Source organism: Strix uralensis, chromosome 4 (genome assembly GCF_047716275.1).
Source record: "Strix uralensis isolate ZFMK-TIS-50842 chromosome 4, bStrUra1, whole genome shotgun sequence".
Lineage (NCBI taxonomy): Eukaryota > Metazoa > Chordata > Aves > Strigiformes > Strigidae > Strix > Strix uralensis.
This window is the reverse complement of record NC_133975.1, coordinates 67149807-67167484: the sequence shown is the minus strand read 5'-3', so window position 1 is coordinate 67167484 and position 17678 is coordinate 67149807. Positions and strand designations below refer to the sequence as shown.

The 17678-nt window shown below is 44.3% G+C and overlaps 1 protein-coding gene across 1 annotated transcript in view; it reads right to left on the bottom strand.

The window, feature by feature from the left end:
* Positions 1-17678, bottom strand: part of FRAS1 (Fraser extracellular matrix complex subunit 1) — a 176530-nt gene that overhangs the window by 25756 nt on the left and 133096 nt on the right. Inside the window, exons 31-46 of the mRNA XM_074867089.1 lie at positions 16783-16899; positions 12979-13093; positions 12348-12485; positions 11518-11550; positions 10660-10791; positions 9809-9934; positions 8753-9000; positions 7122-7270; positions 6513-6675; positions 5625-5760; positions 4382-4578; positions 3821-3974; positions 2972-3235; positions 2668-2856; positions 2133-2252; positions 1515-1694 (exon numbers count right to left, since the gene is read on the bottom strand). Coding sequence (XP_074723190.1) covers positions 1515-1694; positions 2133-2252; positions 2668-2856; positions 2972-3235; positions 3821-3974; positions 4382-4578; positions 5625-5760; positions 6513-6675; positions 7122-7270; positions 8753-9000; positions 9809-9934; positions 10660-10791; positions 11518-11550; positions 12348-12485; positions 12979-13093; positions 16783-16899 — 2461 coding nt within the window. The remainder of the gene's footprint in view (positions 1-1514; positions 1695-2132; positions 2253-2667; positions 2857-2971; positions 3236-3820; positions 3975-4381; positions 4579-5624; positions 5761-6512; positions 6676-7121; positions 7271-8752; positions 9001-9808; positions 9935-10659; positions 10792-11517; positions 11551-12347; positions 12486-12978; positions 13094-16782; positions 16900-17678) is intronic.

Below are 17678 nucleotides of genomic sequence, written 5' to 3'. Positions count from 1 at the left end.
ACACAGACACAGAAAGGTACCTGACAACCATTTTAAAAAGCACTCGAGCCTTTAAGTTTCACTGCTGCGTTCGACAGTTTTACTGTTCTTAACAACAACAAAAACCCTAACAAAAAGTTTTTCAGCAGTTTATCATGCTAAATGGCTACTGACAAGTATTGGCCACACTACAAAAGATACCAGGACCTGATATAAATAAATGAGCCAGAATTGGATGATTAGCCAAGGTTTCCCTCAGAGCTCATTAGCTTTAAAGGTCTGTAGTCTCTTTAGAACACTCCAGCACTCTCTGCTTAGGTTTGGGTCATTTAGATCATGAGAACAACTCTTTCACAGTGTATGACTCTACATCTTTCTTAGTCCATCACAAACATGAAGAAGCACAGAAATCAGAATCATCACATTTTAAATAACAGGAGGAATAAAATCCTTAATCCAGCTCCTTCAGGTCTCCAAAGTACAAGATTCACTGTTTAATTTGCCATTTAGACAAAAATATTGCAATTTTAAAATTTTCTCTCAGCAGGGGATTTGCTTATTATAACTTTCATTCGTTTTTCCTACCCTTTCAACGTGTTTGCCAGAGGACATCTTACACTGTGAGATGAGGCAAACCACACACTAAAACTGAGCTGGTACAGGGACTGTCTGCACCTTGAAAACACAGAGCACGTATTTCCACTTTAATCTCATGTTAATGAGAAATCTAATTCTAAGAAGACATAATCTTAGATGCATAATCTAAATCAGAAGAGCATATTACACAATAACATAGATTTAGACTAATTCAATCAGAGAGGGGTAGGACACTCATACTGTCAGTGGGCATGGAAGACAACTCTAAAATTCAGATCACATTTGCAAGTAATTATTTTCTGAGTTTCACAGGATTGACCAATACCCCCTCTCCGAATTACCAGAATTCATTATCCAGTGTATCCACCACACCACAACATAGCTTCCTTTTAAACTAACTCTGTGGTTAGTTCCCTTCCTCTCTTCAAAGTACAACTGGGAAAAGAGGCTGGTGTTCAGGGATCAAGGGACATACTGGCTGAGAGGGGGAGCGGAAGTGAGTTGTCTGTTCACCAAGGCGGGCTCTATTACCATAGACATTAGGGGATGGATTCTTTTGGGCGTTGTACTATATGTGCTCACAGAAAAGGCTGAAGGTTTGGCCTGTCATGCAGATGCAGCAATAGGTCCTGAAAGAGGAGATTCACACAGCGGCAAGCTGGACTGATCTGCAAAGTCCATCAGGCAAGGTTACCATGGGGCATAAACTCACCCAGAGGCTGAATAAATCCTCACCTGTGATTATCGGGCTGCCTTGCCTCTACTCACCCTATTCTCCAACTCTCTGGGCTAATGCCCACTTGATTTCTAACAGGAAACATAACTCTGTGCTGCTGACTCCAAGCACATTTTTCCTGCAGTAAATCTTTAGGGCTCAAAAGCCCTCTAGTGCTTTGCTGCTAGGAGTACCCAACCGAGTAAAATACCGCCCTGCTAACCTGGGGAGGCCACATGCTCCAGGTGCCCCAGCTGTGGCTGCCTGGTGAGCTTGTACTGGAGCTGGGTCAGCTCACTGTCCTGGTCAGTGGCAGAGAGCTGGAGGGTTGTGATTGTCTTTGCTGAGTTCTCATCCAAGACCAGCCCTTTGTTGGCGATTATGGACGGGGGAAATCTGTCCTCTGAAAGGGTTAAATACAAAGCTGAGTTAGGAGACAGTCACCCTCCTTTCCTTGGTGTTATTCAAATCAGGAACTTGTGTTCAAGCAAAAGACAACAGATACAAACACCCCCCAGAGTAGTAATTCCAACACAGGTACTGTGGACCTTGGCATTAATCAAGGGGACAGTAACATTACATCTTAAAGACAATCTAGACAGTATGAAGATAATAAGGGGAAATTTTCTACATTTTTCAGTAAGTTTGTCAGAAGCCAAAGAACTAATGCTTACATCCACAAACTCTCCCCATGCCCCAAACTTCAAAGGCCTTTGAAATAACAGCGAACAAAAACTGCATATCAAGAATTAAATCTTAACTTGCAGTACATGTGGGATAGGAATCTATGAAGGCCTCAGCTTTGCAGCAAAGAAAACATAACTTCAGCGCTATTGTTTACCTAATACACTAATATAAAAAACCTGGTCCGTCAGTTTGTTGCCATCTGCATCGATCACATCAAAGGTGAAGGCAAAATTTCCGCCAGGATCCCCTTTCTTGTGACTGTACACCACTTGCCCTGGAGAGAGGGAGGGGACAAAAGAGGTGGTTTGTTACAGGCTGCGTCATTTAATTCTTAGTTTGGAACCAGGCTGGCACTATAAGCTGAGGGACTTGGGGCTTGACAGAGCTCCTGGATTTGCATTTCATTACTTTCTCTCTTTACTCTTTTTCTCTCGCTGAGAGAGACTTTATAATGCTTGCTTAATGATACGTGTTTCTGCTCTAACATAACAACCTTATCTTACTTCTTTCCCTCTCCCTTCCCTGCTTCAAGTCACCCTCCCTCTCTCATAAAGATCATAGAATCACAAAATATCTCAAGTTGGAAGGAACTCATAAGGGTCACTGAGTCCAACTCCCTGCTCCTCGCAGGACTACCTTAGACAGCCACATATCACTTCCCATGATTATCTAAAATCAAGCACTCTCACCTTTATTTATATCAGCCTGGGTAAAACTTTTGACAGGTCCTTCAACAGAGATCTGGACTGGATTATCAATTTTGGTCAGCTGCAGATGGCCTATGATGGGATCCCTCTTCATGACAAATCTGATCATTGTGTCATCTGAATAAATAGCTGCTGCTTTCAAGTGCTGATCTGTGAGGTGCACTGCAGAGCCTGGACCAGAGAAAGAAAGTCCACGATCAGCTTCAGCCAATCCAGCTAAGCAACTGGTTTAGACTGGACCATATAGCAATACCAAGCAATACCATTCTCCTCCCTCTTCCCGTACCAACTGGGAGCTGCAGGCCCCTGTTGACAGCTAATGTGGGTGGCTGCTTCTTCGGCAGCTCCATGGAGAACTCCAGCCTCCCCGTCTGCATGTAGAGACCATCCGTGATGGAGAAGCCAAACTCATCTGTTTGTGCTGCTGCACCACTCTGAGTATAAACGATCAGCTCATCCAAAATGTCCTGGTAGGTGAAGGACGAGCCCATGGACAGCACCTGTCCATGCTCCGGGGGCTCTGCAGCAGTCTGCCTCCTGCGAAGATGACCTGACAAACAATACATGGATGAAAATTATGGGAACAAGAAACCCTGCTGGGGACTCTTTCCGTGCCAGCAATCAGTAGGATGCAGAGGTGGACATAGTCTTATTGGCAAAATTGAAGGAAGTTACCTGCTTATTGCCAAAACTGGAAAGAATTTGGCTACATACATGAGATCTGAAAAAGAGGGCACAGCCCTCATTAGTTTAACATGACACTAGCCTTCACTTGACACCCTGCCTTGCTTTATCACTGCAGATAGATGCTAGTTGCTCAGCTCTTTGGAACTGAACCCCACAATAGGGAATGGGGTAACACAAAAGGGAACTTCCCAGGGAAATGCATGCAGTGCCCCCTCCTCCTCTCCCACGAATAGCTAGGGAAAACTCTCAAAGAATAGGTCTGTTCTGAAACACAATCCCTCTGCGGCTGCTGGTCCAAATACAGACTAAATGTGCTTTATACAAACACACCAGGCTCTTCTTTCACATCAGGGGCTATATACACACACAGATATAAAGACTCACAGACACTGAGACACAGAGACACGCTCTGTCTCTCCCCACCCTCTCCCATCTTGTCAGGACTTACCATGTTCAGGACTTTTGGTAACCATGATGACAAGGTCCGTGTTCTGGGTGTCCAAGTCCTGCAGGCTGAGGGAGGCGTTGGTAACGACCACACCTGAGCCCTCGTGCACTCTGACAGCCTCCAGCACCATCTTTGGGGGCTCATCGTTCTGCCGCTGCACAGGTCCCAAAGGCACGCAGTCAAAAAAGGGGAAACGGCCAAGGGGAAAAGACCGCTGCCCACCTGAATGAAATACAAGCTACCAAATGACAGTACTGGTGCCGATATCCATTAACGGGCTACACCAGTCTCTCCAAATCTATCCAGCATCGTGGCTGCTTCTAAGGGGGAGAAGACATCTGAGAAATAAGCCCTGTGGAAGATGCTGCAATGTACAACTGTTCTTCTGTTATCACAAGGGAATTACATGCCTGTACTAGGGGAAGGAAAAGGATAGGAAGAAGGAAACTCCCTTTAGTCCCCTTCCCACATATTACAAAGCAGTGAGCAAAGCTTGAACTTCAGAAGTCAAGTGTCTATGAGAAAGGAGATGGCACTGGCAGCCAGGGAGCACAGGCATACCTGAATTGTGATGTTAATGCTCTGCACCTCAGACTGGCTGAAGCCATCGCTCACGTAAAAGCTGAAAACATCACTTGTTGGCTCGATGCTTTCATGGACGCTCTGGTAGTAGTAAATGCTGTTCTCTAGGACATCTTGAAGGGAAAAGGATGCGTCGGCAGTCACAGCAGACTCACGCTGCGGGCCAAAACTCTCACCTGCAAATCAGAATATCACTAGTGAAAGGATGTTCAATTCACTGATAAACTAAAACTAAAAGCAGCAGGATAGGAGAAGAATGGTACAGAAGGATGTTCACTCCTAGGACATGGCTTTCACACATCTTGTGACCTCTGTAGAAAGCAACATCTGCTGCATTACAGTAGGCATCAGGGAAGCTGCAGTTTTATGCATAGTAAAGCAATCCCACATCCCAGGATCACTTAAGGCTTTCTTCAGGGATGAGACAATGGCTTATGTGCCATCTGGCCTCAACACAATCTCTCTATCAAGCTTCACTTTGCAAAACTAAGACTCAAACCCAAGAAAATCACCCGGCCGTTGCCTGTTCAAGGAGAGAGGGTTACCATTACCAAGATGCCACAAACTGGAATTCATTCACAGGACACAATTTGGAGGGATGATGTGTAATGGTTAGCAACCTGTGCTCTCCAGAAGGCAATCACTGTAGTAACAAACCACTGTACTGACCAACCCACAGTGATATTTTACAAAGGCACATTATGATTTAAGTAAAATGATATATGCCACTCCTGTTAGGACCACACACAGGATTAAGCAGATGAGTCTCTTGGATTAACATCTTTGGACAATATGGTATAAATCCTACCTTTTCTTGATAATACAATGAGGTAAGAGAATGTTACCAGCTATGCTCTGCCAGAGCTCTCAAAGCCTTAAAGCTTGCTGGGACATTTGGAGAAATTTAGCGAAGTTTGTTCTGTGTAACAAGGACAGCCAAAATAAAACATGATGAAATTACAACACACGGGCTCGAAAAGGCTCTTAATGCCCCAATCTCGCAACATAGATCAGTCTCCAACAAACAAGAATTAGGAGGAAACGCTCCCCAGATACAGTTTATCTTGTAATGCTGACCTTATGAGCTCTTTATCACCAACTGATGCCAACCAGCACTGCACTGAGGAACTGCAGTGAGACAGATCAGAATGTGCTCCAGCATGGCAATTCCTACATTCTCTTTCATCAGCCAGGAGGAAGAAGAGATAGCCAAGCAGTTTACCTGTCTTAGTGTTTTCAATGTAGCCATACATAGGTAGAGTGATAACTGTGACCCTCAGGTCTTCCTTGGCAGCAGTATCATAATCAGCAGCTAAGTGGTGATGAGCCAGCAGTGGGACCCTGGCCCCCTCATCCACCTGGAAAGCAAAAGCATATGACAAAACTACTGCCAATGCACACAACACAAAGCAGCACCAGAATTGTTACTGAACCAGTCTGCCTCCATGGAAGAGGCTTGCCTGGTCTCTGAAGACCTGTCCCATCCTCCCTTAGATCTGTTAAGCATGAAATCAGCGGGGAGGTGAGGTGGGGTGGGAAGAAGAAAGCCTGCCTGGTCCCCAGGAGGAGCCTGCGAGTGCTTTATCAGGGCAAGAAGAGAACTGGCAGAGTCATGCTGACCTCTTGGCAGGCAAGATCTGCATTTCTTGTGGAGAAGAGCCTTTTGAAGGCAAGGGAGAGGGAATGCAAAGCTGGAAAGGAGGGAGATGACTTCAAAAGGCTTTGATAAGGAGTCTGAAATGTTGTGTATCAGTCCAAAGCACCAGATGTTTTCAGACTTGTCTTCTGCTCATCCTTTACATACAAGCTGGTGAAATAAGGGACGAAATATTAAACAGGGATAAGCCAGACTTGTTCCACTGATACCAGCAGGACACCCTAGGGAAAACCTGCTGACTAGAACAGATGTAAGCAGATGAGGTTCAGGGGTGCAGCCATACTGTCAGCCTCCTCTGACCTCCAAGTAATTTGTTAACCCTTTGCACTCACAGAATTGCATGTGCAACACCCTGTTTCTTCAGTAATTTCCCCTCAGTCCCAGACAACTATTTAAGTCCTCACACCTAAGACATTCTTGTCACTGTTCTTAGTATCCTGGGTAGCCACTTACAGTGATATGGTCAGCAAAAGCAATGAGTGACGGCATTGTCTGTGCAGACGTGATAGTGATGGTGAACATCTGTCTGTCAAGCCGGTTGTTATCAGCATCAAAAACAACAAAGTGGAAGATATCCATAACTGGCTGATTGCCGGTCTCAAACATGGTGGAGTAGCTGTGAAAGTCAGAACACAGTCTGGGTCAGGGAGTCTCACTAACAGTCAGGCAAATACATCTCATCCCTGCATTTAGAGGTGAATGTACATGTCTTCAAAGAGAGGTGGTATTTCAGCTCCCAACTTTCCTTCACATTCATTCCCTGAGTTCTTTTAAATCACTGTTTTAGGTGTTGCCTACCTAAAGTATCACCATGACATTATGGACACAGAAAAAGCTCCCATAATTTGAAGCTACACCAACTCCTGGCATTTCAGACATGCATCAATACCTGATTCTGCATACAGGAAATATTCTCATTCATCATCTCATAGGATACAAGAACCAAGAAAGGAAAAAATATCTTTGATACAGTGTACTAACACAATATAGCCCAGAGATCCCTGCGGAAAGCCCACCAAGCTTTTAACTGGCATGTCTTAAAGGAGAATAGCTCTTTGATACCTGATTCTCTGTCTGTTGATATCTTCCATGGTGAAATTATAAACCTTGGAAACCTCTTCATCATGAGAGCCTGATGTTTGTAAGAGGGTGCCATATGCAGGCAGAGATACTAACTGGATTCTTATTTCTGAGTCATAAGAATTGTTGTCCTAAACATGAAGAAACAAACCAAATCAAAACAAGACAAGATTAGTTTTTGTTTCCCTCCATGAAAAATGGAAGGAGGAATAAAATGTTTTATAGGGAGATATATGAAGCTAGCTGGGTCAGATCCACGGCTGATGAATATTAAATGAAGCTCTATCGATGAGAAGAGTCAACTGGGTTGACATCTTCAGAATCTACCACAAAAAGTATTTTCATTTTCTCTCAGCTCAGAGAGGTTTTCTTTGTGTCCTTGTATCACATCAACACAATCTTCCAGACATAAACTTGATTTTCTTTTCGAATTAGTTTACACTCCTAGTGGACTGGACCATTTATGTAATACCCTTTTCCTGACTCCAGATAAAGTGAGCAAAAATGTAGCTGAAGGCTGGTACAGGGAGTAACTATCGCCCACCAGTGCTTCAGAGAGAGACACAGAGCTAAGTTCAGTTCTTAGTAAAACAAAGGTTAATGTGGAGCAATGCTGCAAAAGGCAGATTCACATTAAACTAAAAGCTGATTTTGGCTCTTTTTAACTACATTAAGTAAACTATCTTTATGATATCACAACTCAGATGTCATCTTTATTCTAAAAGTTTTTGTTGGTTGCTTGAAAAATAAGACCCAAAGCAGAAATCAACACATCTTCAGCATATGGGTCAGGAATGAAATTTTCTTTTCCCTAATTGTCCTCTTACTCAGATTAAACCTGAACAACTCCCTTGTCAGCCTTTCTCCTTAAGAAGAGAACAGAACAGACCCTAGACTTGTATTCAGACTGATCCCTTGGAAAAAACATTCATCTCCCTTCTTATCCTACCTCACCCCCTTCAGTTCCCTAAATCATCTCTCTGACAGCCACCTCCTTAGGTCTCTCCAGCCTTACATGTGCACTGCAATCTCTCCTCCCTCCTCCCTGAGGGAAGCATAACTGCATACCTGAAACCCACTGCTAGTGCACTTGTTGCTACATCATCTGCAACGAGTGAAACACCTTTCTTCTGAATTTCACGAGCAGGATAACTCTTGTACACACAACCCCTGGGACCAATTCCAAGCTACGAATGAGTGCAGCACCTTGGGTTGCTTAAACCTCCCCCCTTCAAATATGTCCAGAAAAAGAACCAGGTAATTTTGGAAGGGGGGTGAAGGGGCTGAAATTTTCAAGGGATTATCACTTCGCAAATCCATGTGCTTTATTAGCAAGTCTGTTTGACACAAAAATCTGGGATTAACTCAGTTCTCATGTTTAGCATGGCAGTTCACCTCGGTTACAGTCAAACAGGGATAGCCTTAAAACCCTGTTGCATGAAAGAGTCTATTATCCCCTTTTTGGCAGCAGCAGTCAGGACACAGTCAAAACTTGAGCTCTCTACCAAGAATCCACACTGAGGGCAGAGGTGTGTGTGTTGAAGGGACTGTGGGGGGATAAGGGAAAGGGGGCTGGCAGCATTCACTTGGTTTAGAAATACATGAAAGCTTACAATATAAGCGAGGTGCAATCGAGAGAGAGTCACAGAGCTTTTACTAGCCACGGTGATTGCCAACAAGCAGCCTGGGGCCAGCTGTGGACCGTTTTTATCCAGCAGGGACGCTTCCACCTTCAGCACTGTGGTCACTGTGGTGACACCATCGGTGACAGAGATTTCCATGCTGTCCTCTGCTGCTGCTGAGCCATCATGCACGTACTGCAGAGCATTTCGAGTGACGTCCTCGTAGGTGAAGGTATCACCTTCCCAAAAAGAAAATGCACAAGTCAGAAAGACTGTTCAGAACATCAAGCCAATTCAAGTGACCTAAGGCCCCAATTTAGCAGAGCGCTTAATCATGCACTAAACTGGCATTTAATACCATCCTTACAGGGATGTGAGCTAGGAAGACATTTATTAAGGAGCTAGTATATATGCAGGGCAGAGGAAAAGCTGTAACCTTCACAGTTTCTCAGACACAGTAATTCTCAGGGAGTGCCCAGATCCTCCTTTCTTCCCAGCTGCTTTGTAAGCTCATGCCTGTCATAGCTAGATAAGGCTACCCTCTCCACATCTTCTGCTTGCACTACTCTCCAGTGTTCATCTGATCACACACTGGAAACCGCTGCCACCAAAATCAACAGTAAAATGCCACAAGAGCTTTTGACTGCTGGATCACAACAGTTTTACATGATCTTCACTATGTTACTTCACTAAATTCTTCACTACTTCACTAAATTACTTCAGATATAACTTACCATTTAAGACAAAACATATTTTTTGATTAGCAGCTGGTTACAGTTATCACAATAGAGTGACTGTCAACTAGCCCACACATGCTTGGTACAGGAAACGTGCTGACTCAGCCAGGAACTAAACAACAAATGGGAAAATGTCTTTCACACACACTCTCCTGCAGTCACACACCTCCAGGCAGAAAATTCACACACTTGTGGATGTGGCCATATCTGCCCAGAGGCATCTGCCTCCTTCTGGTCAACTAAACCAACTAGGTGGACAGGCACACGCTGACCCCTCTCCTGCGCTGAAGAAGATTTCTGCTCAACTCACCTGCTCTCATGCGCTCCTGCACGCCTGTGCTGTACTTGAGTACAATGCCATGAAGGGGCGGTTTCACCAGCTCAAAGAAAAGACCCTCTGGAGCTGTATCAGTGTCGCTCACAGCTAACTGGATCCCTGTGCCGGGGAAAGAGAGCATGCCTTCAGCATCCTCAGACACTACACTGGGAATATCTCTCAGGTTTTGCAATGGGCTCTTGTGAATGGAGTCAGAAAACTGTAATTCAGTCAGTAGGTGAAAAGTAAAATAATTCTGGAGCTGCCCTAGCCCAAGAGCTTGCTGGTTTCATGGAAATAATTAGTCCTCTGATGATGCTCACATCAGAGTTTGTATCTGAGAACTTATTGCTAGTATGGCTCACAAATGACAGCTAAGCAAACCCTCAGCTTATGAGAGAGATGTGCATATGTTCATATAGCGGGTGGATGTCTACAAAAACCCCAGAGCACCTCCTGACACAAGCAGCAAGTGGCTTATCCTAAACAACCCAGCGTACCAGATCACACCACTAACCAATAGTTCAGCAACTGCAGAACAGCCTAAGAGGGGAAAAAGTAGAGGAGCAGCAGGTCCCTGATCCTGCTCTCCCCTGCCTCAGCCAATGACCAGACCTGCCATACGCTAGAGGAGCACTGCCAGATCCCCAGGCACTTTTCTGAGGCACCACTGCACAGTTTTCTTAGTGGTTGCTGCTACACCTGCACAACCACAGCTCCTTAGCTAAATGGACAGAGAGGTGAGTGAGACTAAAACTCTCCCCTGCTCCATCCATGTGGCCTCCTGGCAATAAACACCATGCCTTAGGCTGAGCTCTACATCCCATTTCTTCCACTCAACTCACCAATGGTGGCTTTGCCCCCCTGGCTGACCTCCAGGAATGGAGCTGTAATCTGGAAGACTGGAGGCTGCTGCTCCGGAGAGAGCAAATGAATGACAAACACCATCTCCGGCGTTGTGTGTTCTCCATCAGACACTAGACACAGACAAGAACGACATCTGAGTGTAGGGTTGTGTTTTCAGGGACTCACTTGGGAAATTCACCTTTCTGTACAAAATCACCAACCCACATTGCAGACTCCCCTCCCACCCTGTCAATCTGCACCTTTGTCTATGGACATACACACACAATTCACACCTGCCAACAGTATTTATCTTTGCCCCTAACTCAACTCCTAGCAAGACAAATGTAACTTGTAAAAGTCTGTGTGTGTGCATGTGTACATACTATTCATACACCTATCAGGTGTGCTCATAAGTCAGCACATGGACTTCTCCTTGGTGGTGGATCACTTTGCATACCTGTGCTAGAAAGCACATGGAAAGGGAAAGATATGTTAAACAAGCAAGCAGCTTATCAATAGCAATTTAACTGTGAAGATATTTCCATGCTATATTAAAAAAAAGCAGAGTAAAACTCTGACATCCTTGTTCACACTGGGGGAAAACAGGAATGAATCAGGCTTTTAGGACAGATTCCAGGCAACTATTGGAAAAAGATGTCTCTAGTGAGCTGCAGCTTAGCTTCTATAAAACACTGCTGGGACACAGATGAATTCCTCATGCATGTGCATTTCCAGAAATTCCTACTGAGTGCCCATAGGTGTGCTTGCAGCAGAGAAAGGCCAAGGAATAACCGGCAAGATGGAGGGCACAAGGATGAAAACTGCTGTAGCCATCAAAGAGCAAAAGGTTCACATACCTGTGAATCGGAAGTTCACTGAATCTGGGAGACCTGATGGGACAAACACAAGCACAGAGTAATTGTGGTTGGGACAGGAAAGCACATACTGATGTGGACTTAAACAACTTTTGGAGTCTGGAGTCTTTCCTCACCCAGGAAAGCATTCTTTCCTTGCCTTCGCTGCAAGTAATGAGACATAACATGCTACCCCCTCCTTCAAACTGTTAAACTAGTCTTGATGTCACTGGAGTGCATGATGATGCAGAGAACTGCGGCTACCATGTACTGTCACTTTATCACATGATCCTGCGCATCAACTGGTCAAACACGCTTGAAGCTTGTCCTGATTTTGCCCCTCTACCTCCTGCTCCAGACTGTTACTCCTCTGATGGTAGAAATCTTCTAATATCCTGGCTAAATTGATTCAGATCATATTCACCAATTCTAGTCTCAATCTCAAGGACTAAACCTCCAGTGCATCAAAGATCTCAAGCATGGGAGGGACAACAGCACCTAACCACACAGCAGATGAGCAGTTTGCCCAGCACAGCATCCAGTACTAGTGCTGGCAATGCTCAGTGCTGCAGTGAACACTGCCATATCCCCATAATTCACTGAAAGTTGCTGTACCAAACCACAGGGGAAAATCTTGTTGAAGTCACAAGAGACAGGTGAACTCTTGGTACACTCCTCCAAGGCAGATTCCTACTTCCTTTGCATCATTCAAGCCTCATGCCCTCATGAGTATGGACATAACCATGAAGTCATTCCAGGACTGGAGGAAGACCAGCAGTCCAGTTACCTCTATCAGTCTGACAAGGCACTACAAAGAACATTCAGTTCCTTACCTGCAAAGGAGAACGCAATGATCTCTCTCAAGTGAGGAGCTGCAGTTGGCGGACGATAAGCAATCTTGCCATGGTTTATATCTGCTTGGGTGAAATACCTGACTGGGGAGAGAGGCCTGTCTCTATGCTCCACTATACCTATGGAGGTAGAGAGCTCAGTATTAACAGGAGGAATCCATTTTATTTTTAAAAAAAGATACCAAAGGCCACAGCTTCTTTTTCTCTCCCCAGGTACTTCTTTTTACATCTTCAGTGGTTCCTGAATGAGTCAGATGACCGTTACTGCATTGAGGATGGGTTCTTGGGACATGAGAAATTAAACAGAGATTCTTCACTCAGTCATTTCTTCAAATACCTCTCACCAGAGAGATGGAAAGCAGAAAGCCACCAGGTACAACATTCAATATATTCCAGACAATAGTAGGAAAACTGTCTGAGCTCTGTGGCTGACTCCTACACAAGCCAAAGAAATCAGGTTAAGAAACAAGGTGTTTGAAAGCTAATGAAGGAGGCTGAACAGATTAGCAGATGCCTCCACAGAATGATACCCTGAGGGAAAAATTAGATGTTCTCAGAAAGCATGGCAATTAATTCAGCAGCAAGCTGCCATGTTCTGAATAGGTACACTTGCCTTGGCCAGGAAGGAGAGGGACAGTCACGTTGAACAGGATTTTCTCACTAGGAATCTCCGGGTCTACAAAGGAGAGGTGATGGGGCTCAATCACTGTCACACGGTCCTCCAGCACCTCAATAAACACATTAGACCATGAGCATCAAGGCCAGAGACATGGGAAGATTCATCCAAAAATGCACCAAAAGAGAATTTGCTTTGCTCTAGTTAAATATAAGAGAGCCTTTGAATTTAAAGGCCTAGTTCTTAGACCTAAAACCAACAAGGGATGGATGGGCTGAACCTTTACCAAGTCTCTCAAACTTGTACAGAATAGGGACTATTTGGGAGGAGATTACAAAGGACAGTAAAGCTTGATAATGAGTAAAATTTGCTAGACTCTTGTGGGCCACCTAAACTCACTTTCACCTCATCTGTAACCCAAACCAAATGTGTAACACAGAAACTAGGTACTATCATACTCAACAGAAGAGAGCTCTGTACAGGTCCACCTCTGTTAAGTCCTTTCTGGAGAATCAGGAAGGGCTTATAAACCTATGAAAAAGAGACAAACACCTCCTTCTTCATAAAACTATGAGTTTATTCCCCACTTTCAGGCTGTCCAGGAAAGTGGCAGTGTTTTTAGTGCACTCTGTCCCCTGCAGATGCACAACCTTCACACTCACAGGTGAAGGAGTTTCTTTTTTGACTTACAGCAACTAAGAAGAAATAAAGGAAAATCTAATTTGATCAAAAACTCCCTGGATGAAGATATAAGTCACTGCCTACATAGTTTTCTGGTATAGTGTGATGCAGCTGGACTGGAGTGGCTTTTGAAAGATATCCTGAAAATGACTCAGCCATTTTCAATGGACCATAGAGGAACCAAAACTTTCTCTTTTCTTTTAAATCTTTCTAAAAGTGTTCTGATCTTTCCATTACAGAATTATCACTAGCCAAAGGTGGGTAATGTGTTACAGGAATTACAGTGCTGCATGAACAGACTTAAGTGCACAAAGGCAGTTAACCTGCATGTGTTCATGAACCTTAATCCTGCAGAATTAACAGCTATGAGAAATCACTGAATTAAATATTTCAGCTGGGTATGAAAAGCATCCAGCTCATTTTCATAATCACGAACAAAATATGGAGAGAACAAGCTAAATTAAGGATACGGGCAATTAATTAATCTGCTTTGGAACATGAAATGATCAGATTCAGGAACAAATAACAGGTTTCCACCAGCTACATCAAGTGCAGCCCACTGAACTATGCTGTTTACACATCTGTAAGGCCATCCTGTCAAACCTGTGTCCCATTCTGCTGGCCTTGGGTCCCAGACTGGACATTGGCCTGGACACTGGCAAGGTGAGATTTCCTGACAACAGCTCAGTACACCACAAATGCCACCAAACTGCCAGTTCTTCTCTCTCCAGTGTTTTTCACCCAAACACATCAGAAGAGAAACCATAGCCTATGAATGACTGTTGTGAAGCAGAAAATAAAACCTTCTCCGTCCCTCTGAGATGTGACATCTAACTGGAATCAAAAGCCACAAAGTTTGTGTTATCAGCACTGCTACATATAGCTCTGTATAAAAAGGGTAGGCTTAATATGAAGAGTGGTGTCCCTTTCATACAGCTGCTCTGAGGGAAGTGGGAGGAGGGAGGGAAGGGAGGAGCACCTCTTCATATGCTTACAAAACTTTCTTCTTCACAAACCCAATTTCAGTTTGCATTCAGCTAGAGTGAAGCTCAAGGCTCTTTTTACCAATACAGAGGAAACAGGTAACTTGATTGAAGAAAAAACAGTATATGTGTATGCCCAGTTTAAACACTAAAGAGTCACCAAACTTTCTCTGACCTTTCTCAGTAGCACACTCAAAGACAAGGCTAGAGGTATATGGGAAGACTTAACATTTTGTGCTTGCTCTTCAGCCGAGAAGCCAATCTAATTCTGAAGGAGTTTGAAGACGGATCAACAGAACTCAATCATGTTGATGCAAGGAAGTGCAATTTTATGATGAAAAGATTTACGGTTATGGTTGCTTCATAGTTGCCTCCAAGGCCTATTTGTCTCTCCCAAAGGCAGGGCTTGCAGGTGGCAAGGCGCCCCTCAGTAAAATGTATTTTACGGCACTATTGAATTTTGTGGTGTGTAATTAGCTATAAAATCCAGCACTGCATGGCTCAGCCAGACATCTCTCCCATCAATTTTGTCAATAATGACAACAACAAAAAGTCAACAGCAGAAAGATACATTGCTGGCTATTGCTCCAAGTAGCAGTCTGAGCATGTTTTATTATTGCCAGTGAAAGGTCACCACTATTTTAAACCTTGACAAGGCCGTTGTGTCATGGACTTTTCACTAATCCCTCTCCCACCGCTTCCTTTAGCCTTTCCTGGTCCCACACCGGGCAGGCTGTGCTGCCTTAGAAGTGTTTTGCCTCCCCTTAGGAGGCTCCTCCCAGGGACCCATTGCCCCGGGAGATCTGTCACATCTGCCCTCCTCCACTGCATGGGCCTCTCAGTGTGCTTTTGTCCTGTCAGGGAGCACCCAAGGGCACAGGATTTCTGTTTGATAATGCTGAGCATGCTGTTGGCACCTCACACGTTCTAAATAAATCATCAGGAATGAATAATGCCAAAGATGACTGCATGATATGTTCAAGCGGACCCAGCTCTCCCTCTCCCTGCAGGCAGCTGCTGCCTGAAGGTTTGGCCTCAGCTCTGTTCATGTTTCTTGCAGGTCCTTATCTCTGCTTTCTCATCACAGCCTGCCCTGTCTCACTCTGGTCAGGACTGCTGCTCAGTGGATTATGATCCTGGTCCCGCTCTGAAAGCCCCACAGACCACAGCAAAGTATGAGGCCAAGGTGATATCTAAATCAAACTCCCTGACCTGGTCCTGGTGCTCTGTGCATCCTAAGGGGTGACCTGGGTGCAGAGCCCTGAAGCTCCCCTCTAGCTCATGTGCTCAGGATCTCTCCTTACAGAATCAAAGGAGACAGCAGGAGAAGCAGAGGGGAAAGCTGGACTTCACCCACACATGTGATGGGGACACATGGAGAAGGCATGCACCAAAGTCAGAGAGCTCACAAAACCAACTTTAAACTTAGAGGTCATCTTTTCAATTAACACAGTCAGGAAAATAACTACATTAGAGAGACCACTCTTATCAAAATGTCCATTCCCAGAGTTGATGCTGCAAGAAAAGGTAATTCAGTTCCATGGATGCATAACGGGCTTGTCTGAATGTTTTCCACATACATTATAATTATAGCCTGTGTTCCTGATGTCAGAATGATGGATGAAAACTTTCTAATGTGGGTGGGCTGCAGTTCTGATAAATAAAGTTTACATTGGAATTACTGCCAAGATCCGTTCATTATACTCTCTCTTAGCCACAGTTTTTCACTCTTGCCATTTCTAATGGCTTCTCAGGAAAAGGTGTTTTCAAAATGCTAAGTTCCACTAAAAAGATGTTAAACGTATTTTTTTCTTTTCTCTCTCCCTCTCCCTTCCAGTCTATGCAGTCATCACTTTTAATACTGAGTTTTTCAACTTTTATGTTTCCCCATCACCACCCCTTTCTAACCTGTCTATCTATTTCTTCAAATTCTACTCCAGTTATCTGTCTGGTGCATACAGTCTGTTCCACAGATTTAGTTCAATCTTTGAATCAAGCACAACAGCACAGACAATAGCAAGTGCAGGAACAAAAACTCAGTGGTTACTGCTCTAAGCAAGGCTCTGGTTGCTGTGCACTGCTGCAAGGAGAGTGGGAATACAGAAACCATCAGTCAGCGGTGTCGGTTCACACTTACAGCCATGTGCAAAGAGGAGCCGAGGGAAAGCTGAGGTGCTCTGGGTGTCTGTGGGAGAACAGCAACGTTGAACACGTGGCTTTCCAAGCTGGTTTGTGGACTGGCAGAGCTGGACACCTGGAAAGGAAAGATCACATGAATGGATACCTGACAGAGCACACCACTGCACTTCTAGACCAGTTTCATACTTTTCCTCTCCTCTTCTCCTGGTCTGGGAAGGCAAAGACACACCTTTCCAGTGGCTACCAACCCAAAGCATACATGAATGGTAGTTGATGGGAACTAAGGCCTTTAAATAGTAATCAGTTCCTCCATTATTGCCTGTACAGTCTAGAAATGGTTCACCTCTTTATTAACATTTAGAAAGATATCTGTTTGTCACTTCCCTACCTGCTATTCATTGCTGCTTCCCCAGTCACTGCCATAGTTTTGCTGAATTTTACTTCAATTGTCTGTACAGCTTAGTGGAACTTTTCATCACAGGAACAGAAAAAATAATGGGTTTTTAAACCTTTCTCCCACCCTCAAAATAACCCATCAGTTGTGCTGACAAGGTGAAAATAACTGGTCTTTGAATAATGGCACTGCCTTGGCAGTGACTGCCTGTGATCCCAACATCTTCCAAGACAGGCTGCACTCATATTTCAGAGACCCATAAAAATTTTCCATACCTCACAATAACACCAAAGTTAAGTCAACGGTATCTAACTCATAATAGTAAACCTGCCGTAACGACATATAAAGCAAGTATTAACTTTGTAAAAATTCGAAGGACCAAAACCATCCCCTAAAGATAAGTCTGCAAGTGTTCACAGCAATCCTGAGATAAGGCAAGCACCCAAAGAAATACAGTCTCCTTTGTTAGACTGTTACAGCTTTATCTTTCAGTAGGGATG